Genomic DNA, 22,393 nt, shown 5'->3' with positions numbered 1-22,393 from the left:
GGCGGGGGAGCCCTGCCGGCCCCTCCGGGCGCTCGCCGCTGCCCCGGTGCGTCTGGGCCTCGGCCGCGTCCCCCCTGCACGTCGGTCACTCGGTCACGCGGGCCTCGCGGGTGTGGAGGGAAATAAAGGGCAGAGCACGTGTGAAGGAGGCTGGCTGCGCTCGCGGATTCGGGCCGCGCCCAGGCCGTCGGGCACCCAGCTGGCAGGAGGTAGAGGGAAGACGGGGAGGCTGGGGAGCGCGGGGTCCGCAGCGAGACCTGGGGTCCGCTAGCCGCCTTCCGTCCCAGGCACAGGCAGTTTTTTAATCTTTATTGTTGAGAGTATTACATGTGCCCCCCTCCCCCCCGTGGTCCCCGCCCCAGGCCTTCCCCACCCTGTGGTCCGTGTCCACGGGCCACGCACACGTGCGTGTAAGTTCAGCAGGAAGCCGCGTACACCTGACTCATCCAAAAGGCCGAGACGCCATCGGAAAGCCAAGTAGATACTGACTCGGAGGCTCCTCGGTGAAGCACCGAGAAGACACCCCGCTTTCCACAGCTGCGGCCCCTCACCTGCGCTCAGGCCCACGCCCCACGCCGCTCCAAGTCCCCTCCCCGCCCGCGGCCCCTCTCGGTGCGACCAAGCTCTTGAGGCCCCCACGGCGTCGGCTGAGGTCATGACCATCCGGCCGGCCCCTCCCCGCGGCCGGGTGCTCTCTGGGCCCGCGGGACGGGCGGGAGCGGCCTGTGGGCAGCTCGGCCCCGGCCCGGGGGGCACGTCTTGCGGCTGTGCCAGTCTTCCACCAGGATCCCCACCAGGAGGAGGAGGATCGCAGCCCCGAGGCATATCTGGACCAGGTTGCCCTTCGCGTGGGACTGACGGGCGAGACCTGGGAGTGAAGAGGGACGGGAGCTGGTGACAGAGCCCAGGTCCGGTTTCCACAGCCGGGTGCCCCCCGAGACCCGGTGTCCCTCCTGGAGGCCCCCCGCACCAGGGTCAGGGCTCCACAGGCCCGGCTCCCTGCCACAGCCACCTCCACGCCCCCCGCGGGCCCTGGAACCGCCGCCGGCCGGGCGCTGCCGGGTCACTGGGCTGACGGAGGAAGAAGAGGCTACTCTGGGGGGGACTCGATCGCCCTCTGGCCCTCCAGGAGCCCTCGACCTCCCCAAGCCCGGGCGCCCGCCGTACGGTTATTTCCCCTCCGCTTCATCCGCGATACACCAGGGCCCGGCCGTGGCTTCTGGGCGGGGAAGCTGTGAGCTTGAGGTGGAGACCCCGGGGTGGGCAGGGGAGGCGGGGATGGCGATACCCCGGGGGCTCTGGGGTCACAAAGAGGAAGGGCCGGGGGTGGGCCATCTCCTCTACCCCCCAACGTGGAAGTTAAACTAGGGGCGGCCCTGGCCCCAGGGGTTGGGCATCGCCCGGATGCCCCACGGTGCGGGCGCGACCCCGTCAGGGCACAGCCAGGAATCAGCCAGCGGCCTGGCCGGCGGCACAGTGGTCAGAGCCCCGGCCCTCGCACCACAGGGCCTCGGGTTCGAGGCCCAGCCAAGGGCGCGTGCCCGGGTTGCAGGTCTGAGCCCAGCCCCGGTCAGGGCGCGTGTGGGAGGCAACCGATGGACATTTCTCTCTCTCCGCTCGTCTCTCTAAAAATCTGTCTACTCAGGATACTCCCATTGTCTTCAGGCAGAAATAAGGGGTTTTTTTAATAATGCAAATTGGTGAAAGACAAGTGAATCCAATGGAGAAATCGGATGAAAGGGAGAAAGGAGGGGAGGGCCCACGGCCCTGGCCGGGTGCTCGGTGGGTTGGAACCGCGTCCCCTGCACCAGAAAGTCGTGGGTTCGACTCCCGGTCGGGGCGCATACGGGAGGCGGCTGATCCGTGTTTCTCTCTCTCTCCCCTCCTCTCTCTAAAATCAAAAAGCATTTCCTTGGGTGAAGATAAAAGAAGGGGTCCAGGTGCCTCGGACCCCAGACAGCAGGGTGAGCCCTGAGGACTTACCTGTTGCAGAGGTGGGCGCGTCTGTGGGCACCTCTGTGGGCACCTCTGTGGGCGCGTCTGTGGGCGCGTCTGTGGGCGCCTCTGTGGGCGCGTCTGTGGGCGCGTCTGTGCGAAGCCGCCTGGGTGCCTCCGTGATCCCTGAGAAACCAGAGGAAGCGGGAATCCTGTGCCCTGGGCGCGGTAGGCCCTGAGCTAGCAGACATCTCTGCCACCCAGGCCCCGCACCTGGAACGAGCACAGGCTCACACCCCCGGGTGCTAAGTGGCACTTGAGAGGCGCCCCTGCCTCACTCTGGGGCTACCTCGCAGTGACCGCCGCTGCGCCTCCTGGTGAACCCCAGTTCTGCCCTTTCACTGCATCTCTGCCACCTGCACCCTCATTTGGGCCCCAGGAGTAAGACCTGCTCCTGCGGGTACCAGGGGTGACAGAACCCGTGGGATAAGCTTGCGGGTGGGGCGGGCACCCACGTGGGAGGGAGAGCGGCCTCGGAAAGGGCACAGCCCCTCCCGGTCGCCCCGCACACTCAGCGACCCCCACCCCACCCCCCACCTGCGCCAGCCCCGCCCGCCCGCCCGCCGGCTCAGCCGGCCCCCAGGACCGAAGGGCCCCGGGTTCGATTGCGGCCAAGGGCACGTTCCTGGGTTGCAGGCTCAGTCCCAGGCCCCAGCCGGGGCGCGTGTGGGAGGCACCAGTGACTGTCTCACCGATGTTTCTCCCCCCCTTCCACTCTCTCGGAAAAGCAACGGAAAAAATACCCTCGAGTGGGGGGGACGGGTCTCTGGGAGAAGCCCCCCTTCTAGGTGCTAACAGAGCTGCGCACCTCTTTTTACACTGTTTTTATTTTCCCGTCGCAGTGGGCATTCAGTACGATGAGGCTCGGGTGCACGGCCTGACTCGGGCACAGGCATGACCGTCGGCACGTGTGCGCCGTGTGCACACCGGCCGCTGCAGGCACACAGCGTGCGTGAGGAAGCCGCCTGCGGGCGGGTGGGACCCTGCAGCGGGCTGGGCTGAGGGCCTGGCAGAGGCTGGGGGGCCCTCCCCTCGGGATTTGCATCAGGGCCGGGGGGCGAGGAAGGCAGGCGCCCTCTGCACCCCCTCACCTGTGACCACGAGCTCCAGGGGGTCGCTGGGGGCCGACCACAGGTACGGGGACCGGCTGGAGAAGCTGTAGCACTGGTAGGTCCCGCTGTGCGCGGCCGTCACCGTGATGATGGGGAAGTGAGCCCGGTACCACCTCTCGGGGCCCCGGTAGGGCCGGCTGTCCCCCTTCTTGTACAGGGCATACTGGTTGAAGCTGTATTTGCTGTGACACTGCAGAGTCACGTCGCCTCCCGGGGACACCGCCGGGCCGGGCTGGGCGGAGAGCGAGGGCTTCTCATAAACCCCTGGGAACGAAAAGACAGAGGCCACTGCCCCCTGGTGCGGCTCCGTCCTGGGCGCCCAGGGGCCGCGGGTTCGATTCCCGTCGGGCGCCTGCGGGAGGCAGCCAGCCGGTGATTCTCTCCCTCCCTCCCTCTCCCTTCCTCTCTCTGAAACCAATAAAAAACACATTTTTAAATAAAAGGCAGGGGCGGGGGTGAGACGGTTCCCCTCCCTGAAGGCCGGGGCTCACCGGTGGCCACCAGGTCCAGCAGCTCGCTGGGGGCCGACCAGCGGCTCCCGTTCTGGTAGGAGCAGCGGTACTGGCCGGCCAGGTCCTGCCTCATGGCCGGGATGAACAGCACCGCCTGGTCCTCGTACTTCCTGGGCCGCAGCCTCTCCAGCCGGTACAAGTCCACGCCCGGGGGCCCCTGGCAGCGCAGGGTCACCGGCTTCTCCAGGGGCACGAGCGAGCTGGGCAGGGCCTGCAGGGAGGGCTTGGGGAGCAGGCCTGGGAGGCGGGCCCAGGGCAGCAGGTCAGCCCCCCGCCCGCCCGCCCCCTCGCTGGCAGAACCCGAGGCGGGGGCTGGACTCACCGTGCTGGGCTTGAATCGCCTGCCCCAGGCACAGCCCTGAGGACGCAAGGGCAGGGCTGAGGGCCAGGGCCACGCGGGAGCCCGGGTTCCCGCCGCCGGCCCGGTGACAAGACATCGGCCAGCATGGACCGTCTTTGTCATCGTTGTTTTGAAAAATACACAGGCACTTAATTGAAGTGAAAGAAACCAGCCATAAAAGGCCACTATGGTGTGATCCCTCGTATAGGAAATGTCCAGAATAGGTCAATCGGCCCAGAGACAGAAGGCAGATTAGGGGTTGACGGGGGCGGGGAGGGAAGGTGGAGGGGTGAGTTACAGTACAGAGCTTCCTTTTGTCGTTGTTGTTAATCCAACCCCCAGGATATTTTTCATGGATCGTCAGAGTGGGAGGGAGGGGGGGGAGGGAAAGAAAGAGAGACATGGATGTGACAGAGGAGACACACCCATTGGTCGCCTCCTGCAGGCCTGACTGGTATCTGCAACCCAGGTACGTGCCCTTGACCCAGGATTCGAACCTGCGACCCTTCAGCTCATGCGCTGACCCTCTAACCACTGAGCCACACTGGCCAGGGCCCACGCACACGCTTGACAACTAGATAGAGAATTACGTCTTCTCTGAGAAGGGGACTATTTTTTCCAGCTTTGCTGAGATGTAATTGACATGCTACATTGTGTACATCTGCATTTGATACATTTACATGTTGCACAATGGTTGCCACTGTGGCCTCAGCTAACACCTCGATCCCGCCACATAGTTACCGTTTCTGAGGATATTGAAGATCTACTCGCTTAGCAGCTCTCAAGTATACGGTATCATCTGTGGTCCCCACGCTGTTCATTACACCCCGGAACCCACTCATGGCTTAGCTGGAATTTCTGCCCCGTGGCCAACGCCCGCCCCTTCCCTTCCCTCACCGGCCGCCCGGCCGCGGCCCTGCTTCTGCGAGCTGGGCTCCTAAGGCTCCATACAGGAGCTCCTGCAGCATTTCCTCCCTCTGTCCGGCTCGGCCCACCAGGCACGAAGCCCCCAAAGTTCACCCACGTTGTTGCAATAGCAGGATTATTTGCCCCAGGACCACAAGGGAATTTGACAGATTAAATCCATCACCCAGGCTTGATATTACCGAGTCCAGGTTTTGCTTTTTGCATTTAAAGTGGGGTCTGGGTGGAGCCCAAAGGGGGGAAATGGGAGACTTCTGTAATAATGTCAACAATGAAAACAGAGTGGTGCAGTGGCCCTGACGGTCGCTCGGCTGGCTGGAGTGTTGTCTTGTGACCAAAAGGCTGTGGGTTCAATTCCCAGTCAGGCACATACCTCGGCCTCCAGTTCACTCACCCATCCGGGGGGCTGTGGGAGGCAACCCATCGATGTCTCTCTCTCTCTCCTCTTACTTTCTCTCTAAAACTCAATAAACATATCCTCAAGTGAGGATGAAAATTTTAAAAAGTGGCGTCATGGGAGAAAATTACAGCCAATTCTGAGAAACCTCTGTTCACTTCCTGGGGGCCGTGAACAGGAGAAAAACTTGGACAACGTTCGGCCTCCCTGGCACCCGCCCGACCGTCGGCCATCAAGAGGCCCTCACAGGCCGCCTCTCGCTCTGAAACCCAGCGCTCCTGCCATTTTTAAACAATGATTGGTCTCCTCCCGGGCGCCTGTCCCTCTGCGTCTCCCAGGTCACCCCGCAGGACTCACCGAGACAGACAAGGGCGGGCGGAGACGGGGACATGGCTCTGCAGCGGGTCCTGAGCTCTGTGGCCCAGGAGGGAAGCCTGAGGGGCTGAGCGGGCCGGGGGTGCGAGGGGAGGAAGCAGCCCCCTCCGGCCGGCCCTTCCCAGCTGGGACTTATCGAGTGGAGCGGCTCCTCCGGACAATGACTTGCACACAAGCTCCAGGGAGCCTCACTTATCTCCAGCCGCCAGCGGTGCAGGGCCCCGGTCCCACTGCCCCCACCCGCCTCCCGCAGTCTCTGGGGTCCTGCAAATCAAAACCCCAACGAGATACCATCCGGCACCTACCAGGGTGGCTGTCACCAACAAGCTAGGCGGTGACAAATGTCCGCAAGGATGCGGGGAGGTGGGAGCCCCGAGCCCGGCTGGCCAGACGGTGAAATGGTGCAGCCGCTCCGGGAGCCAACGTGGAATCACCGGGGACCCAGCAGCTCCACTCCTGGGGTACACCCCCAAGAGGGAAAACAGCCTGAGCCCGGTCACCCCCCAACCACACTCGCCCCAACCGGGGACCAAACCCGACGCCGAGGCCTGGGCCCCGGGCGGGAGTGGGACCTGCACCCTTTGGTGCAGGCGATGCTGAACCAGCTGGGCCCCCGCGGGCGGGGCAGGGGGGCTTCTCGGCTCCTCCGTGCCCACCGGCGGGAAGAGCCGGGGTTCGGGGAGCTTTCCGGGGAAGGGTAAAGGTTTCCCACCAGACTGGAGCCATGGTGAAGAACTGCCAAGGCCGCGGGGCGGGGCTCGGCCGAGGAGCGTGGACCAGGGTCCGGGCGACCGGGCTTCGATTCCCGGGCGGGCCACGCGCCGCGTTGCGGGCTCCTGGGACCCCAGCAGGGCCGTGCGGGGGCAGCCAATCCACGGCGCTCTCGTCGTTGCTGTTTCTCTCCCTCCCTCCCTCTCCCTTCCTCTCTCTCTGAAATCAACTTAACAAAAAAAAAATTACCAAATCCGTACATAAATACCACGAAGAGCTTGGAAGACGGGAGATGGGGGTCCTCGCAGGCGGAGACGCCCAGGTCAGGACACCCCGCGGCTTCGGGCCCTTCCCGCGGGGCGGCGCATCCCTGGGGAGCAGGGCGGGGACCCGCTCCTCCCGCAGGTCAGGGCTCCGCGCAGCTCCGCCGCCTGGCCCCCGACTCCCCCGTGGGTTTCCCGCCCCGGCCTCCCCGCCGCGGGCACGTGGGAGGCGGGGCGGGGCTGCCCCGGGGCCTGCGGGGGCCCGTGAGGGTTTGCGAAGGGCGGCGGGGCGCCGCAGGAAAGGCCGCGGCGAACGCGCAGGATCCCGCGCAAGCGCTGCGCTCGGAGCTGCAGGCCCAGGTGCAGCCTGAGGATTTGGCGGCCGCGTGTTTTCTGTTCCTTTGTTGTTTCCTGCGGCCTCACAGGAGGGTGCTTTTCCATAGATTTTTGGAGAGAGAGAGAGAGAATGAGAGAGAGAGAGAGAGAGACCATCGATGTGACAGACTCGTCGCTGGCTGCCTCCCGCAGGTGCCCCGCCCGGGCTGGGGATCGAGCCCGCAACCCAGCTGCGTTCCCTGGACTGGGAGTTGGGCCCAACCCCTTCTGTCCGCGGGCGACGCCCTAACCCCTGAGCCAGCGGCCGGGGCTGGCGGCGGCGCCGGGTCACAGCAGCTCTTACGGGGCACTTGGGGCGCGGGGCTGCCGCGGGGGGGGCGGGGGGGGCGGGGCTCGCCCCGCCCCCCGCTCTGTGCTCCCGAACAGTGCGCTCCCGCAGCTCCTCTGAAAATTTTTCGGACAAGAGCGCCCTCTACTGTCAGGGTGGTGAACTGCGGGTTTTTATCCGGCAGTGGGAAAAGTTCGTGTCTTTTTTTTTTTTTTTTCCCCCTGCAAAATCCTAATTTCCGTTTCTCCTTTCTCCCCGGACCATGCAGAGTCCAAAGGGCTCCCCTCCTCTACTCTTTTCTCGCTGAGATTCACCTTTCTCAGTCCGCCTGGGGGCCGGGTTTGTTTTACTGTTTCCCAGCCTGTCTCTCTCGTGGTTTTCACAGAATTTCAGCTCTGCCAGTGGCACCGGTTGTCGCAGTTTTTCGCACACTGTCCCGGGGGCCTCCATGTGATGCATCCATGTGCTGAACTCGGGTACAGGTTTTGGCTTTTTTTTTTTTTTTTTTTAAAGCATGAGCCTGTCGCGCTAGAGAAAAACCCCGCTTTCCTGATTTGTCTTCCCAGGAACAGGCTGCTCGGGGGCAGCCACTCCCTGCGGCCACAGCCTTTCCTCATTTGCAGTTTCCATAACGAGGTCAAACTCTAAAACCGCTCACCCCCAGCCGGGCCCCCCTCCACCCGCCCTGCGCCCCAGGTGCCAACACTGACTAGGGCCGGCTCCTGCCCCTGTCCCCAGCTAACAGCCCCCGGGATGGACCCCGGCCCCACGACCTCCGTGGTTCTCGACAGAAGGTGACTCCTGCCTCTCAGGACACCCTGGCAATGTCTGCAGACGGTTTGGGTGTCACACCTGGGGGGGGCTACCAGCCTCTGGTGTCGAGACCAGGGGTGCTGCTCAACAGGGGTGCAGAGCGCTCCCCCAGAACCGCCAGGAGCATCGCAGCGCAGGTGCTGGGGGGCCCTCCTGGGAGCCACTGCCCCGGGGCATCTGTGCGGGACCCCGGGGACCTGAAGATGAGCTCCCAGCCGGCCAGACGTGACAGGGACGCGCTTCTCTCTCCCACGGACAGAAATGAGAGGAAGTGGCCCCGGGCCCTGGCAGCCCTCCCGTGGCCCCAAAGAGTTGTGTGTTTGCTCTGGCTGTTGGAACAATCTGCCATCACCTTGGCGGCCTAAAGCAACGCACTGGGCGGGAGGCTCAGTTGGTCGGAGCGCCACCCTGCGCATGAAAAGGTCAGGGGTTCGATTCCCAGGCAGGCGCATGTGGGAGGCAACCGACTGCCGTTTCTCTCCCTCTCCCCTCCTCTTTCTAAAATCAATAACATTTTTATTTTTAAAGTGTATTCTCTCAGTTCCTAAAGCCAGAAGTCCAGAATCAAGGCGTCAGGAGCCCAGGGGGGAGTCTGTTCTTTGCCCCTTTTGTAGTTTTATTATTAAATTTATCGGGTGACAGTGGTTAGCATGAGCAGGTAGGTGTGGCGTCTCCGTTCTAGGGTCCGCACTTTGCTCTGAGGCCCACAACACTGTTCTTAGCCTTTCGCATCTTGGGAGGGCCCGTCCTCGGTTTGGGGTCCGTCAGTCCTACCTCTGCCCTCTGTCCTCAAACGTCTTATAACGACACTTGTCATTGGGTCGAAGACCTGCCCGGGTCCCAATATCCCCGACTGACCTCTTCCAGGAAACAGCGCCGGGCGAGCACCAGCCCAGCTGACACCCATCGCCACCTGTCCCCAGCAGCCACACATCCTGGCACAATTCCCGGGCCCCAAGGAGGCTATGCAGGCTTCACCCCCACTTGGGTCCCTTTCGGTGAAGCATCCACCCTCCCCCCAAAACCACAGCCCTTTCTCCTGTTTCCTCGGCCTGCCTGTTACTTTGCCACACTCTCCCGTCTGGGCGTCTGTGGGTTTTGAGGGTGTCGTTAGATGGGGTTTATCATCTTTCATCTGAGAAGGTTGGGGCTGGCTCCTGAGCCACCTCAAAGCCTCGGGGGCCCCGCAGCGGCCTCAGGCACCGTGAGTCAGCGCCTGCGGTCTCTGGGGCCTCTGGGTTCCGAAAGGAAGCAGACATGGGCGGCGAGGGCTTGTGGCGGGTCAACCCCAAGCCGCAGAAGACAGGCTCCCCTCCTCCGTCGGGGCCCATGACACCCCCAGAAAGGGTGGGCTCCGGAACCGGACTGAGTTCCAGCCCTCGTCTTGCCGAGACCCCCTGACAGCTTCAGAAGCCGGCAGCCGGGAGGGAACATCCTGCAGCGACGGGCTCGGGGCGCAGGTGGAGGCAATTCCGCCTCCTTGGAGCAGAAAGGAGCCGGTGGAACCGCGGAAGGGAAGCTCGAGAAAAGCTAAGAAAGCAGGGGTCTGAAAGGGACTGCGGCCCACAGGACAGTCCCCCGACGGTGTCCCCCTCCTGCTCCCCGGACACCGTCCCTTCCCAGGCAGGGAGGGCGAAGGGGCCGCCTGGAAGGAGGGGAATGAAAGCTGCCGATCAGCTGATTACTCTGGAGGAGGGAGGGGACCCTGGGTCCCTGGGGGAAGCTGCCTACCCGACTCAGGTCGCCCCAAGCACATCCCTGGGCTACGCCGGTCTGATGTGGTAAAAGTAGGAAAATGTTGATAAAGCGTTGGCCCGTCTCCGGTTCCGCCTCCACCACGCCCCTCCCCGCACTGCGGTCCTTCTGTGCTCTGCTGTGCATCTCAAGACGGGAAGCAGCCACTTGGCCTCACACCTTAAGTTTTTGTTTTGTTTTAATAGTTTATTGGATTTTTGAGAGAGGGAGAGGGAGAGAGGAACATCCACCGGCTGCCTCCTGCTGCCCCCTACGGGGCCCCAGGCCTGTGCCCTGCCTGGGAGTTGGACGGCCGGTCTCTCAGGTGCACCCGCTGACGCCCAGCTGAGCCGCGTTTACCCTGATTACTGAGCGCTGGGTGCTCCCCACCCTCCATTCTGTGCCTGAGCTCAGAGCCAGCCCCATTTCTCACACACAGGATAACCCAGACTCCAATGACTGTCGCCAATCGAGAGGCGTGAGGGGACCCTTCCATCTCTAACCCTCTGGATGTCTGAGTGGCTTCCCGGCCTGGGTTAAGCCACCAGCTCTGCTTCCCAAAGGAACACACACAGGAGCTCGCTGGCGCTTCCCCTCGAGCCCGGAGGGAGAAAGCGAAACCGATGACTCAGCGAGACCTTTAATTATGATTAAAGAGGAAGCCTGAGAGCCCACGGGGCAGGGGCAAGGGAAGGTCGTGACCCCAGGCGTCCTGGGCCCTCGGCAGCAGCAGCTGGTGCGTTGTTCACCTGCCTGGGCCGTGACTCAGGGATTATGGGCCAGGTGTGGGGGGACCTGTTCTCGGGGTACACCCACCCCCGCCCTGCACCTGGCCAGGGCCTAGCACACTAAGACCCTCAGTAAACTTTCCCTGTTAATGCTCAGCAGGCCATCCTGTGAGGTAGTCACGAGATTCTGCACAACTTATAGTTGGGGAAACAGGCTCAGGGAGGAGCCCCAGGGATGTAAAGTCCCACAGGGGACCCTGAACTCGATCCCTCACTGTGGCCCACATCAGAGGGAGCCGGCTCCTCCCCCAGCATTTCCCAGTTTAGATTCCTAAGGGACCTGATGGCCCAGCTCACCTGTGGCAGCCCCCGGGTCAGGTGCCCACTTGCAGTCTAAGCCACTGTGGCCAGAAAAGAGAGGGGGGGAGAAAAGGCCAATGCTGCCACCTGGAGGGCGATGTGAGCATGGCAGCCAGCATTCCTTGGTCAATGCTGCCACCTGGCGGCTCCTGCAGGCATGGCAGGCAGGCGCCTTAATTTTACGGTTTGGCCGATGCTGCCATCTAGTGGCTGCTTCCGGCATGGCAGGCAGGCTTCTTACTCTTGAAGCTCATAGTGTCAATACCGCCACCTAGTGGGTGGTGTGGACATGGCGTCTAGCCTCGGTCCTGCAGCCCCATCCTGACGGTTTTCACGCAGGCTCCCAGGGGATTCGGGGTGGGGCTGTCCCCACACAGCGCACCCCTAGGCCATCTTCAAGCCCACCAGGCGAGCACTTTCAGCCCAAAGCCTCCGGGCTACCTCCTCATCCTCGGCCTCGGGGGCCGGGGCCTTCTCTTTGAGTCCATCGAAGTACTTCCCAGAAACGCCCTCCAGCTCCTCTGCCACAGCCAGGTAGGTGCTGGGCTGGGCCGCCAGCTGGGGGCTCTTGACCAGCAGCCAGAAGATGGGCCCTGCAATCAGCCCACAGAGCATTCAGGAAGATACACAAAGCCCTACTCCACCCCAGGCAGGACACAGGGCCCACTGAGGCCGGAAGGTGGCCTGGAGTCCCACAGAGCCTACCTCCAGGACTCTGCTCCTGTGGTTCTCTCAACTTAGAGCTCCCTTTCCTCCAAAAGCAGAGACCAGCCAAAAAGCCACTTCCCCCAGGAAGCCTCCCTGGCTTTCCCCAGACAAATAGAAGCTCTCCCTCCTTTCCATCAGCCCCAAGTCCCCACCGTACCCCATCTTGATTTAAAATAACTTTTATTTATTAAATGTCTCCAGTGCCAACTTCAACCTAAGATCCTTGCCACCAGGCACCCACTCACTAAGTGTTTTTCAGGATTATATGTTTTTCAGGTGTAGTCGCTTTCCCAGGCCTCCAGTGTGCTGAGGGCAGATTGTGAGACCTCAGCTTCCATAAACCATGAGTCAATCACTCCTAAAAAATCTTTCTAAATACCTTATATATACCTCATTGCTCCTAAAACCCTGAAGGAGGTTCCTGGGCCCCAAGCAGAGAGGGCAGGGGTTCAGCAAGGGGATCCCAGACCAGGAGGGGACTTACCGAGAGTGAAGCTAGAGAAGGCAGAGCTATGCATGCCCGTGTGTCTGCCCAGCTCTGTCCTGGCCACACCAGGGTGCAGAGCGTTCACGGTTACACCTGTGCCTGGGGAGAGAAGGAAAGGATGGGGGAGGGGGGGGAGACAGACATCAGATTCACTCCTTAGCAGGAAGCCTGATGCTGTCCACCCTGAGCTCTGGGGCTCCCCCATTTCCTGCCCTGAACCAACATCTCCTTCTTACTCAGAAACCTCCATGCCAGGTGGCTGGATCTCGCAAGGCAGCTCTGTCACATGGCTGTCCAGAGCACAGCCTCTCAACCTGAGTGTATGTCAAAATCACACAGAGGACCTGAGAAACCCATCCACCCCCAGAGGTCTGAAGCAGTGGGTCAGGATGTGGTCTGATAAGCTCCCAGGTGAGCTAACCCTGCTGGCTCACACCCCCTCTATGAGAAACAAGGGCAAAGAACAGACTTTTCAGGGTCAGCTCTATGGACCATGGGGTCTGATCATTCTTTAACCCGTGCACTGAAGGTATGGAGCAGTGTCTCCAGCTTCGGTCCACTAGATGCCAGTAGCAACACCCACCCCCCAAGTGATAGCCAAAGTATGTCCAGATATTGCCAAATATCCACTGGCCTGGAGAACCAAAGCTCAGATACCAAAGAAGGCATGATTGATTAGTGATATTTGCCTGGTGGTGTGTGTTGATTAGTGATGTCTGCTCCAGGCATAGGCTAGGAGCCTGATGGTGTGTGATTGATTAGTGATGTCTGCTCCAGGCACAGGCTAGGAGCCTGGTGGTGTGTGATTGATTAGTGATGTCTGCTCCAGGCACAGGCTAGGAGCCTGGTGGTGTGTGATTGATTAGTGATGTCTGCTCCAGGCACTGATGGGGAGCCTGGTGGTTTGTGATTGATTAGTCATGTCTGCTCCAGGCACAGGCTAGGAGCCTGGTGGTGTGTGATTGATTAGTGATGCCTGCTCCAGGCACAGGCTAGGAGTCTGGTGGTGTGTGCTTGATTAGTGATGTCTGCTTCAGACACTGGCAGGGAGCGTGGTGACATGTGTGCCTCCTCTGTCCTAGAGCCCATGCTTGACCTCCCGTGGGCCCAGGGTCACAGCAGGATTATTCCAGGCCCAGAGCTAAAGGAAGGGGGACATCACACACACACCTTGCAGCCTCCGGCTCAACTCCTTGGTGAAGAGGACCACGGCCAGCTTACTCTGGCAGTAGGCCTCTTTAGTGTTATACTTCCTCTTCTCCCAGTTCAGGTCATCAAAGTCGATGTGCCCAGCAACGTGGGCCAAGGACGAGAGGTTGATGATCCGAGAAGGGGCCGAGGCCTTCAGCTTGTCCAGCAGTAAGTTTGTCAGAAGAAAGTGACCTGGACGAAAGATGACAAAAAGATAACTGTCCTTAAACTCATACCACGTGCCTAGGAGCATGCTGAGAACATTACTTTATCTCACCCTCCCAATAACTCATGGTTCTCAACCGTAAGCAACATGGAGCCCCAGGGGACATTTGGCAACATATGGAGACAATTTTGGTGGTCACAACTGTGGAGAGTAGGACCATTACTACCATCTAGTGGATGGAGGCCAGGGATGCTGCTCAGCATCCTACAAAGCACAGGGCAGCCCCTGCAACAAGGAATTATCCAGCCCCAAATGTCAAGCCCTAGAGGTCAGCGGGGAAGGAGACTGCCTTCTGCCTCCCAAAATCTTTTCTCCACTTCTTCAGCAATAGAATTTTTGGCTGTGCCCAAGACAGCCCAGTGAAAGACTGTTTCCCAGATTCCTTTGCAACTAGATCGGTCATGTGAGACTCCCAGCCAACAGGGCATGAATCATACTAACTGCGTGCGTGTGTGTGTGTGTGTGTGTGTTAGGGTTGAGTGGTGTCTCCCCACTCCCCCCCCCCCGCAAAAAAATACATTGAAGTCCTATGGTCCAGAACCTTAGAATATGACCTTATTTGGAGACAGGGTCTTTACAGAGATAATTAAGTCATTAGAGTGGGCCCTCACCCAATATGTCACATTGCCCCCGGCCCTTACTAGCATAACCCCAGGTACATGCAGAGTGACAACAGACAGACTGACAGAGTGGCTGAAGAATAGACTGGGACTGAAGGCCAGACAAAGGGATAAAAGGTCAAGAGACTGATGGAGGATCCCAAAGACTTTACAAGCATCCAGCGAAGAACGGGCAACTCCCTGGGCTGCTGGGTGACCCCGCGAGTGGCCACCAGCCAACTCGGAGAATGGGGGAGGACACCCCCTCCCAGAGCCCGCGTCTGACCCATTAGGGACCCCGCTCATGTCCCAAGTGGACGCCAACAGCACGCAGCCCAGGCCTCACCCAGGTGGTTCACGCCCAGCTGCATCTCGAAGCCATCCTCCGTGGTCCAGTGCGGGCACCGCATCACGGCCGCGTTGTTGACCAGGATGTGCACATTCTCCTCCTCTGGAAGACAGGGGTCCGGGCAAAGGCATCAGCTCCGTGATGTGCTGGGCTCAGCCATGTCCCCTGAACATTCGCATCCACCTGAAATCTGCGCATGGGAACATTTTTTTGGAAACGAAGTCTTTGAGGAAGTAATCAAGTCAAGATGAGGTCACAGGGCAGGCCCGCATCCAACATGACTGGTGTCCTCATAAGAAAGGGAAGTCTGGTTGGGCATCGTTCCATTGTCCCATGCACCAAAAGGATCCCGGTTCAATCACGGGTCAGGTCACGTGCCCAGGTTTGGGGCCAGTAGGTGGCGTGCAGGAGGCAGCCAATCTGTTACCCTTTCTCTCTCCCTCTCCCTCTCCCTTCCTCTCTCTCTAGAAATCACTAAAAATAGTTAAAAGAAAAAATGAAAGAACAGTAGCTATGTTTTCACCATGAAAACTTCACAATGTAAGGGGGAAAGGTTAACAGTGAGTCCCTTGGGGCTAGTGTGGAATCAATGGTGTTCAGTTCTTCTTTACTATTCAGGATTTTAAAGACTTTTCCATAAGGAACATGTATTTCTTTGCATCAGGGGTTTTAAAAGAATAATCCATAAATGTTTATTTGTTCACCTCTTCTGAGCACCAGCTCCTCTGTCTCCCAGCTAGCTTTCCTGCTTTTATTTAACATGTAGCCAGGTGCAGAGGAAGAGGCTGTCTCCAAGATCTGCAGACACCATCACGGCTGTGACAGATAACACGTACACGAAGACAGGCATTCACAGCAGCCCCAGAGAGGCTGGAGACCAAACGGCCAACCTGTCAGAGCCACATGATGGAATACAATGTAGCCACAAGAAAAGAACCAAGAAATACAGTGTAGCCACAAGAAAAGAACCAAGAAATACAATGTAGCCACAAGAAAAGAATAAAGAGATACAATGTAACCACAAGAAAAGAATCAAGAAATACAATGTAGCCACAAGAAAAAGGTAGCTCTGCCTGCATCCATCTGTAAGAGAGAATCTAGGAGAAAAAGCCAGGGTAGCACTGGGCGTACAACAGGCTCCAATTTGTACAAAAAGACCGAGGGACAGCGATACATCTGCCTGCTTAATAAATGCAGGGACTGTCTCCAGATGGACACACGAGCACTGAACACACGAGGAACGCGGCTGGGAGCTTCCTCAGGCATGGCAGGGAGACAGTAGGCTGTCTCTCCCCTTTTGTATTTTCTGATCATTAAATACTGCTGATGTTATTCCTATTCAAAAAATTTAATACGTGAACAGTTCAGAGAACACCAGGTGGGAAGCAAAATGAGTGAGTCAGCAATCAATGTGACAAGTGCAGAAAAACTCCAGCCTGATCCTTGAATTTGTGAAAAGAAAGTCCAGCAAAGAGGTGGGGAGGGGGAGATGGGAGGTGCGGGGACTCTGTGCTGTGCCTGTGGGTCCTCTAGTGGCAGACGAACTGTCACGGTCATGTCCCCACATGACCCATTGCTCCTGGGGAGACACAACCTGATTCTGACTCATCTGAGTGTCCTCGAGTCACCGGAGACAGAAAGCCTCAGGAAACAATGGATGAATCACTATTTCTCTTCCCTGGCTGACTACTCCTCCACGGCCCATCATGGCCTCAGCTTCTTGTAGGATGCAAGCTAATGCAGGAGTTTGTTTTCCTACCGAACAGGAGTCAGCAAACAGTCTCTGTAAAGGACCAGGCAGCCCTGGCCAGTGTGGCTCAGTTGGCTGTGCGCCTGGGGGTTGCCCATTCGATTCCCAGTCAGGGCACATGCCCAGGTTGCAGGCTCCATCCCTAGTAGGGGAGGCAGCCAACTGATGCTTTGCTCTCCCATCAACATTTCTCTCTCTCTCCCTCTCCCTTCCTTTCTCTCTAAAAAGCAATAAAAGTATTTTTTAAAAAGGACCATACAGTAAAGATTACTGGCTTTGTGGGCCTTAAGGTCCAGGCCTGGTTTAATACCAGAGGCCTCAGAGCCTGGCTGCCCGAGATCTCACCCCACACAGCCAGTGTCCCCCTCCTACCTTCAATGACCTTCGCTGCAAACTCTCGGATGGACTTCAGCGAGGCCAAGTCCAGGTGCCGTGCGTTGACGCGGTGATTCAGGGTCTCCCCTCGAATGTCCTTTGCCGCCGCCTCACACTTCTCCATGTCTCGACAGGCCAGGATGATGTTACCTCCTGGAAGCCCAGGATAGAAAAAAAATTTTTTTTTTAAATAAAAATATCCACCCCTAGGTATGCATATACCCTTCACCATCAGCCTCCAGCAGAGAAAGCAGGACCTCGCCCCTTTGTTTTTTTCCAATTACAGTTGACATTCAATATTATAATAGTTTCAGGTGTGTAGCCTAGTGGTTAGATATTTATATAACTTACAAAGTGATCTCCCTGATAAGTCTAGTGCCCACCTGGCACCATCCCTAGTTATTAGACTATTATTGACTGTGTTCTCTGTGCTGTACTTCACATCCCTGACTATCCTAACTCCCAATCTGCGTTTCTTAGTCCCTTCCCTTTTTCACCCAACCCCCTGCCACCTAGGATATCACCTCTCCTGGCCAGCTCCAAGGCCGTCTGCTTCCCAATGCCAGTGTTGGCTCCCGTCACAATGACAGTCTTCCCCTGAATGGTGGCCTTGCTGGGACAGGCCCCACCAGCGACGTAATCCCTGAAGGCAAGAAACAGCACGCTCAGTTCCATCTGTCTGTCCCCTCACCACAGGTGACCCCAACTGCTTTCACCTCCGGCAAATGACCCCTCTGAGCTTGTTTCCCCAATGGAAAGATGGAAGCGATGTTGCAGAGCACCATGAAGCCGTGGTCACATTACCGGTAAAGGGCGGAGCACAGCGCTGTGTGAGGAAGGCTCCAGGCCATGACAATCATTATGTTTTGTTTTGTTTTGTTTTTTATTTTAATTATTGATTTTAGAGAGAGGAAGGGAGAGAGAGAAACATCCATTTGTTGTTCCAGTTATTTATGCATTCATTGGTTGATTCTTTTTTTAAGATTTTTTATTGATTTTTATTGATTTTTTAAATGTTTTTATTGTTTTTTTATTTTTATTTTTTAGAGAGAAAGGAAGGGAGAGGAAGAGAGAGAAACATGGATGGGCTGCCTCCCACAAACCCCCTACTGGGGATGGAGCCTGAAACCCAGGCATGTGCCCTGACCAGGAATTGAACTGGGGACCTCTGGGTGCATGAGACTACGCTCGACCAAGTGAGCCACACCAGCCAGGGCTAGGTTGTTTTGTTTTTTAAGTTAACTAGCCTAGGAAAGACAAGAACCATGTATATATACGTCCCATGTAATACCAGCTTTTCGTCTCCCGAGTTGCACAATTTATTTGTTTCTCTAATTCGGATAAGGGAGCTCAGGCGGCACACACGTTCCGCGCCCCGGGGCCGGCCGGTGACGTATGGGACCCGCTCAGCACACACCTGCTGAATGAATTAACCCATCGGTGAGAAGCCTGGAAGCAACCAGACCAAAATGTTCACAAGGGCCTGGAACCGGCTCTTCCTCCGGGTGACCTTGGCGGCGACCTGCCGCCTCGGGGCTGAGGTCCGTCCCAGGTCCTCCAGGGGCGCCGCGGGTGGGGCGGCTGGCGGGCGAGGAGTTCGCGCTCTCCCCCGACTTCCCTCCCGCGGCCGCCGGGGCCGCGCCCACTCACCTGAGCAGCACCGCGCCGCCCACCGCCGTGCCCAGCAGGGACGCGGGCACCAGGTAGCGGTTCATGCCGGGCGGGAGCCCGCGACTCGGCTGCAAGGAGCCGGCGACCTGGGATCCGCGTGGGGAAGGGCAGGCCGGGCGGGAGCGGGCGACTTCCGGAAGGGGCGGGGCCGGGAGGGGCGGGGCTTCCAGCGCGGGGCCTATGGGGATGGGCCGGGAGCGCGGCGGCTGCTGGGAATCGTAGTTTACGGGGCTGGGGCGTGGCCATGGGCGGGGCGTTGGTGTGGGGCGGGGCCTACGCGCTGTTGGAATGACGTCACACGCGTTCTGCTGCAAGAGCCGCTCAGCTCCCGGGTGAAGCCGGTGTTTCCGTCCTGCAGCTGCCATTCAGGGCTGTTCCTCCGGGTGTCCTTCAAATAGATCAGCTGTTCCCGCGTCTAAAAATGTGTCCCCCAATAATACCTTCCTCGTGGGCTCTATGGCTGAATTTTATTTATTTATTTTTTTAATATGTCTTTATTGATTTCAGAGAGAGGACGGGAGAGGAAGAGACAGAGGTAGAAACATCAATGATGAAGGATCATTGATCGGCTGCAGCCCGCAACCCGGGCCTGTGCCGGGCCGGGAATCGAACCCCGATCTCCTGGATCCCAGGTCGATGCTCAAGCGCTGAGCCACGCCCCGCGGGGCTATGGCTGAATTTTAGAATTCCTGTGCTCAGAAACCAGGACCTACTAGTCTCCGGTTCCCGAACTCCTGGGTCCGAGGGAGGAGGGGCTGGGGGCCTGGAGTCCTGGGTCCGAGGGAGGAGGGGCTGGGGGCCTGGAGTCCTGGGTCCGAGGGAGGAGGGGCTGGGGGCCTGGAGTCCTGGGTCCGAGGGAGGAGGGGCTGGGGGCCTGGAGTCCTGGGTCCGAGGGAGGAGGGGCTGGGTGCTTTGACTCAAGAATCTGAGCGACCATGTACCCAGAACCAACAACTGGTGCTGTATGACTGCGGTTATATGACACTCCAGGGAAGACAAAACTGAAGGGAAAGAATGAAGATCAGCGGTGGGGGCAGAGGGCGTGGGGGAAGCGGGTACTGGAAAGGGAACCTGGGGGGGGTGAGATAGTCTCTGTCTCATCCTGCTGGTGGTTTTATACCTGACTACGTACATTTGTCCATCTCAGAGCATTCACTTCAAAATAGTGAGTTTTATTGCGTGTAAGTGATACTGTGATAAAGCTGACTAAAAAGAAGAACAACACTCTGGAGATTTTTATAATTTTGTTTTGGAAATTATTTGGCAACAAGTACTCGGTTTAATTTATGATAGGATCGGGTTTGCCCACAGTCAACAGGCAGACTTGAGAACTGTTTGAAGTGAAAAGTATCTGACTGGTCAATTGTTTCCAACTGTCCCAAGAGGTTTTTGAATATTGGCTGGACAACAAAGTGGATGTAATGTTTTGTTTTCTGGACAAGGAATGAAATGTGTTCACTTTGGTTCTCCAGCTCTTATAGTTGGCAGCGAATGATTTTTTTCTTGGAGCAGAGTGTCTTATTTCTGTAGTGCCCTGGAAAGCCCAAAGGGAACACAACAGGCCTCGGTCCAAGGTCTGTAATTGGAAACTCAGCCTAGGAGTGAGGGAAGACTTCCCAGAGGAAGGGAAACCTAAATAGAGTTTTGAAGTAGGAGTAGGAGCTCTTCAAGTGGACCTAGTAGAGAGGTGGAATAGCATATGCAAAGCTAGGAGTCACGAGGCACTTGCGTGGGAAGTGACAGCTGTTTCAAATGATAGGAGCTTGGCTGGAAGAGGAGGCAGCTGGCAAGACATGTAGCTGAAGAGAAACTTAAAAAAAAAAAAGGCAATAATACCAAATACTTCCCTGGCCGGGTGGCTCAGTTGGTTGGAGCATTATCCTGTACATGAAAAGGTTGCAGGTTCAATTCCTGGTCAGGGCACATACCTAGGTTGCGGGTTAAATCCCCAGTCAGGGCACGTATGGGAGGCCACCGATCTATGTTTATCTCTCTCTCTCCATTCCTCTCTCTCTCTAAAAATCAATAAAAATATATCCTCTGGTGAGGATTTAAATAAATATTAATTTAAATAATACTAGACACTATTTATTGAGTACCTAGTACATGCCAAGTATTGAATCTACACAGCAAACTGAAGAATAGGCTTGCTGTTGGGGACGTAGTAAGGGTGGCTGGGTCTGGTGAGAGGCCTCTCCCCTTTCTGAGATTGTGGAAAGTCAGGGCTCCTGGGCCATGGAGGGGCAAAGCCAGGGAAAGGAGAAGGTGTCATGGAGAGACGGTGGTGAAGATCCCCAGACATGGATCTAAACAGATCTTGGTCCTGACCCACCTCTTCTTAGATGTGCACCTTGAGCAGTGACTTCCCCTCTCTCAACCTCTGGCTCCTCTTACCCACCAAAATGACAAAGAGTTGGTACCCTTAATATGTAAAGAACTCTTACGAATCAATAAGAAGAAGAAAAAAAGGCTCACTCCCAACAGGGAGACAGGAGCACTGGCAAAGGGCATGATGGGGGATGTGCAAAGAAAGTTAACAAATGTCATGAAACTACTCAGCCTTACTGGGAATCAAAGAAATGCTCGTTAAGATAATAACAACATATTTCCCACCTATCAGATGGGCAGGATCAAAACAAAGATGATACCGAGCGCCGGCAAGGATGTGGTCAAACAGGTACTCAGACCTGCTGGCGGGAGTGTCAGCGCGGCCCTCCTAGAAGGCCGTTCCAGTACAGGGCAAAACCGCCTGCGTGCATCCTCCACCCCGCCGCCCCCTGCGATTTATGCACCTAATCGGTCACCGAGAAAGAAACATGCACAGGAAAGCGTTGCTCACAGCTCCGTCTCTCTGTCATAGCAACACATGGAAACAAATAAAACCGACCTCAAAGTGTGTCAGCGGGAAAGTGGCCCACACTCCCCGATTTCTACCTTTGCACCCCTTCTGCAACAATTACTTAATGAGCATCTACTGCGTCCCCGGCGTCGAACTAGACACTGAAAGTTCAGCTGCGGGACACGCAAGGTCGCTGCCTCACGGATCTGTTTCTGGACAGACTCTGGCCACAGCTTTATCAGGCTCAAGCCTTCACAAACACCACGGGCTCCTTCCGAAAGCGCCGACACAGGTGGGGAGGGGAGGCGGGCGGCTCTTTTTTAAGTTTATATAGTACCGTGCATATTTTTAGAGTGAAAAAAGAAAAAAAAAGGCACTGTCAGATTGTGCGTGGGGTCTCTGCCAGGAGGGATGACGGGTTTTTTGTTCTGTTTTGTTTTGGGGTTTTTCGTCCGCACTTTCCCAGTGTTCTGTCCTCGGAGAAGTTCCTTCCTTGCGCAGGTGAAACCATCGTGAGACGCCGCGGAGGACAGTGGTTAGGAGCCTGGTGCAGCTGCCCAGTGTCCGAGGATGGACGGGTCAGCAAGGCCTGCTACATACGACGAGGGAACATTATTCAGCCCTAAAAACGAGGGGATTCTGCCCGGCAGGCGGGGCTCAGCGGTTGGGCGTCGACCTAGGATCCAGGAGGTCGGGGTTGATCCCCGGTCAGGTTGATTCCCGGTTGCGGGCTCGATCCCCAGTCGGGGGCGCGCAGGAGGCAGCCGATCAATGACTCTCATCGTTGATGTTTCTCTCTCTCTCTCCCTCTCCCTTCCTCTCTCTGAGATCAATAAAGATATTTTTTTTAATGAGGGAATTCTGACACAGCAAGGACGAACCATGAAGACACTACCCCAGGTGAAATGTGACAGCCACAAAAGACAAATACTGTGCGATTCCACTTCTAGGGGGTGTCTAGGCCAGTCAAATCCATGGAGACAGAAAGGGAATGGCGGGGGGGGGGAGAGGGGGGGGTTAGTGTCTAATGGGGACCGAGTTTCCGCTTTACAGGGTGGAGAGCTCTGGGGACGATGGCGAGGGTGGCACGCCAGCGTGAGTGTAGTTAACGCCACAGAGCTGCTACTTTCAAATGATTAAAATCGTAAATTTATGTTATGAGTATTTCACCACAGTGAAAAACAAGGGGAGAGAATTCAAATAAAGAACATGGGGCCCTGGCCGGTTAGAGCATCAGCCTGAGGACCGAAGGGCCGGGGTTCCTTTCCGG

General features: G+C 57.6%; 2 protein-coding genes across 5 annotated transcripts; both read right to left on the bottom strand.

Moving 5' to 3' along the window:
* Positions 1 to 636: 636 nt before the first annotated feature.
* GP6 (glycoprotein VI platelet) lies at positions 637 to 4,056 on the bottom strand (the record flags this gene model as incomplete). Its single annotated transcript, XM_081119004.1, has 5 exons — positions 637 to 868; positions 1,984 to 2,121; positions 3,087 to 3,371; positions 3,599 to 3,856; positions 3,942 to 4,056. 5 exons carry the CDS (start codon positions 4,054 to 4,056, stop codon positions 654 to 656), a joined length of 1,011 nt encoding a protein of 336 aa, XP_080975130.1. The 3' UTR covers positions 637 to 653.
* Positions 4,057 to 10,466: 6,410 nt separating this feature from the next.
* On the bottom strand, positions 10,467 to 18,433 carry RDH13 (retinol dehydrogenase 13). 4 transcript variants are annotated; one of them, XM_081118083.1, is made up of 8 exons: positions 18,264 to 18,386; positions 17,905 to 18,030; positions 17,138 to 17,256; positions 16,611 to 16,766; positions 14,486 to 14,590; positions 13,294 to 13,506; positions 12,121 to 12,222; positions 10,467 to 11,521 (listed from the first exon to the last, which is right to left on the bottom strand). In XM_081118083.1, exons 4-8 carry the CDS (start codon positions 16,735 to 16,737, stop codon positions 11,313 to 11,315), a joined length of 756 nt encoding a protein of 251 aa, XP_080974209.1. In that variant the 5' UTR covers positions 16,738 to 16,766; positions 17,138 to 17,256; positions 17,905 to 18,030; positions 18,264 to 18,386; the 3' UTR covers positions 10,467 to 11,312. The 4 variants fall into 4 exon arrangements, with proteins under 4 accessions (XP_080974209.1, XP_080974207.1, XP_080974208.1 ...); XM_081118081.1 differs by lacking the exon at positions 17,905 to 18,030 and having other exon boundaries at positions 18,264 to 18,433; XM_081118082.1 differs by lacking the exon at positions 17,905 to 18,030 and having other exon boundaries at positions 18,031 to 18,412.
* Between the last annotated feature and the right edge of the window lie 3,960 nt (positions 18,434 to 22,393).

This window comes from Miniopterus schreibersii, assembly GCF_964146895.1.
Source record: "Miniopterus schreibersii genome assembly, chromosome: 18".
In the NCBI taxonomy this organism is placed as follows: Eukaryota; Metazoa; Chordata; class Mammalia; order Chiroptera; family Miniopteridae; genus Miniopterus; species Miniopterus schreibersii.
This window is presented reverse-complemented; position numbering and strand designations above follow the sequence as displayed.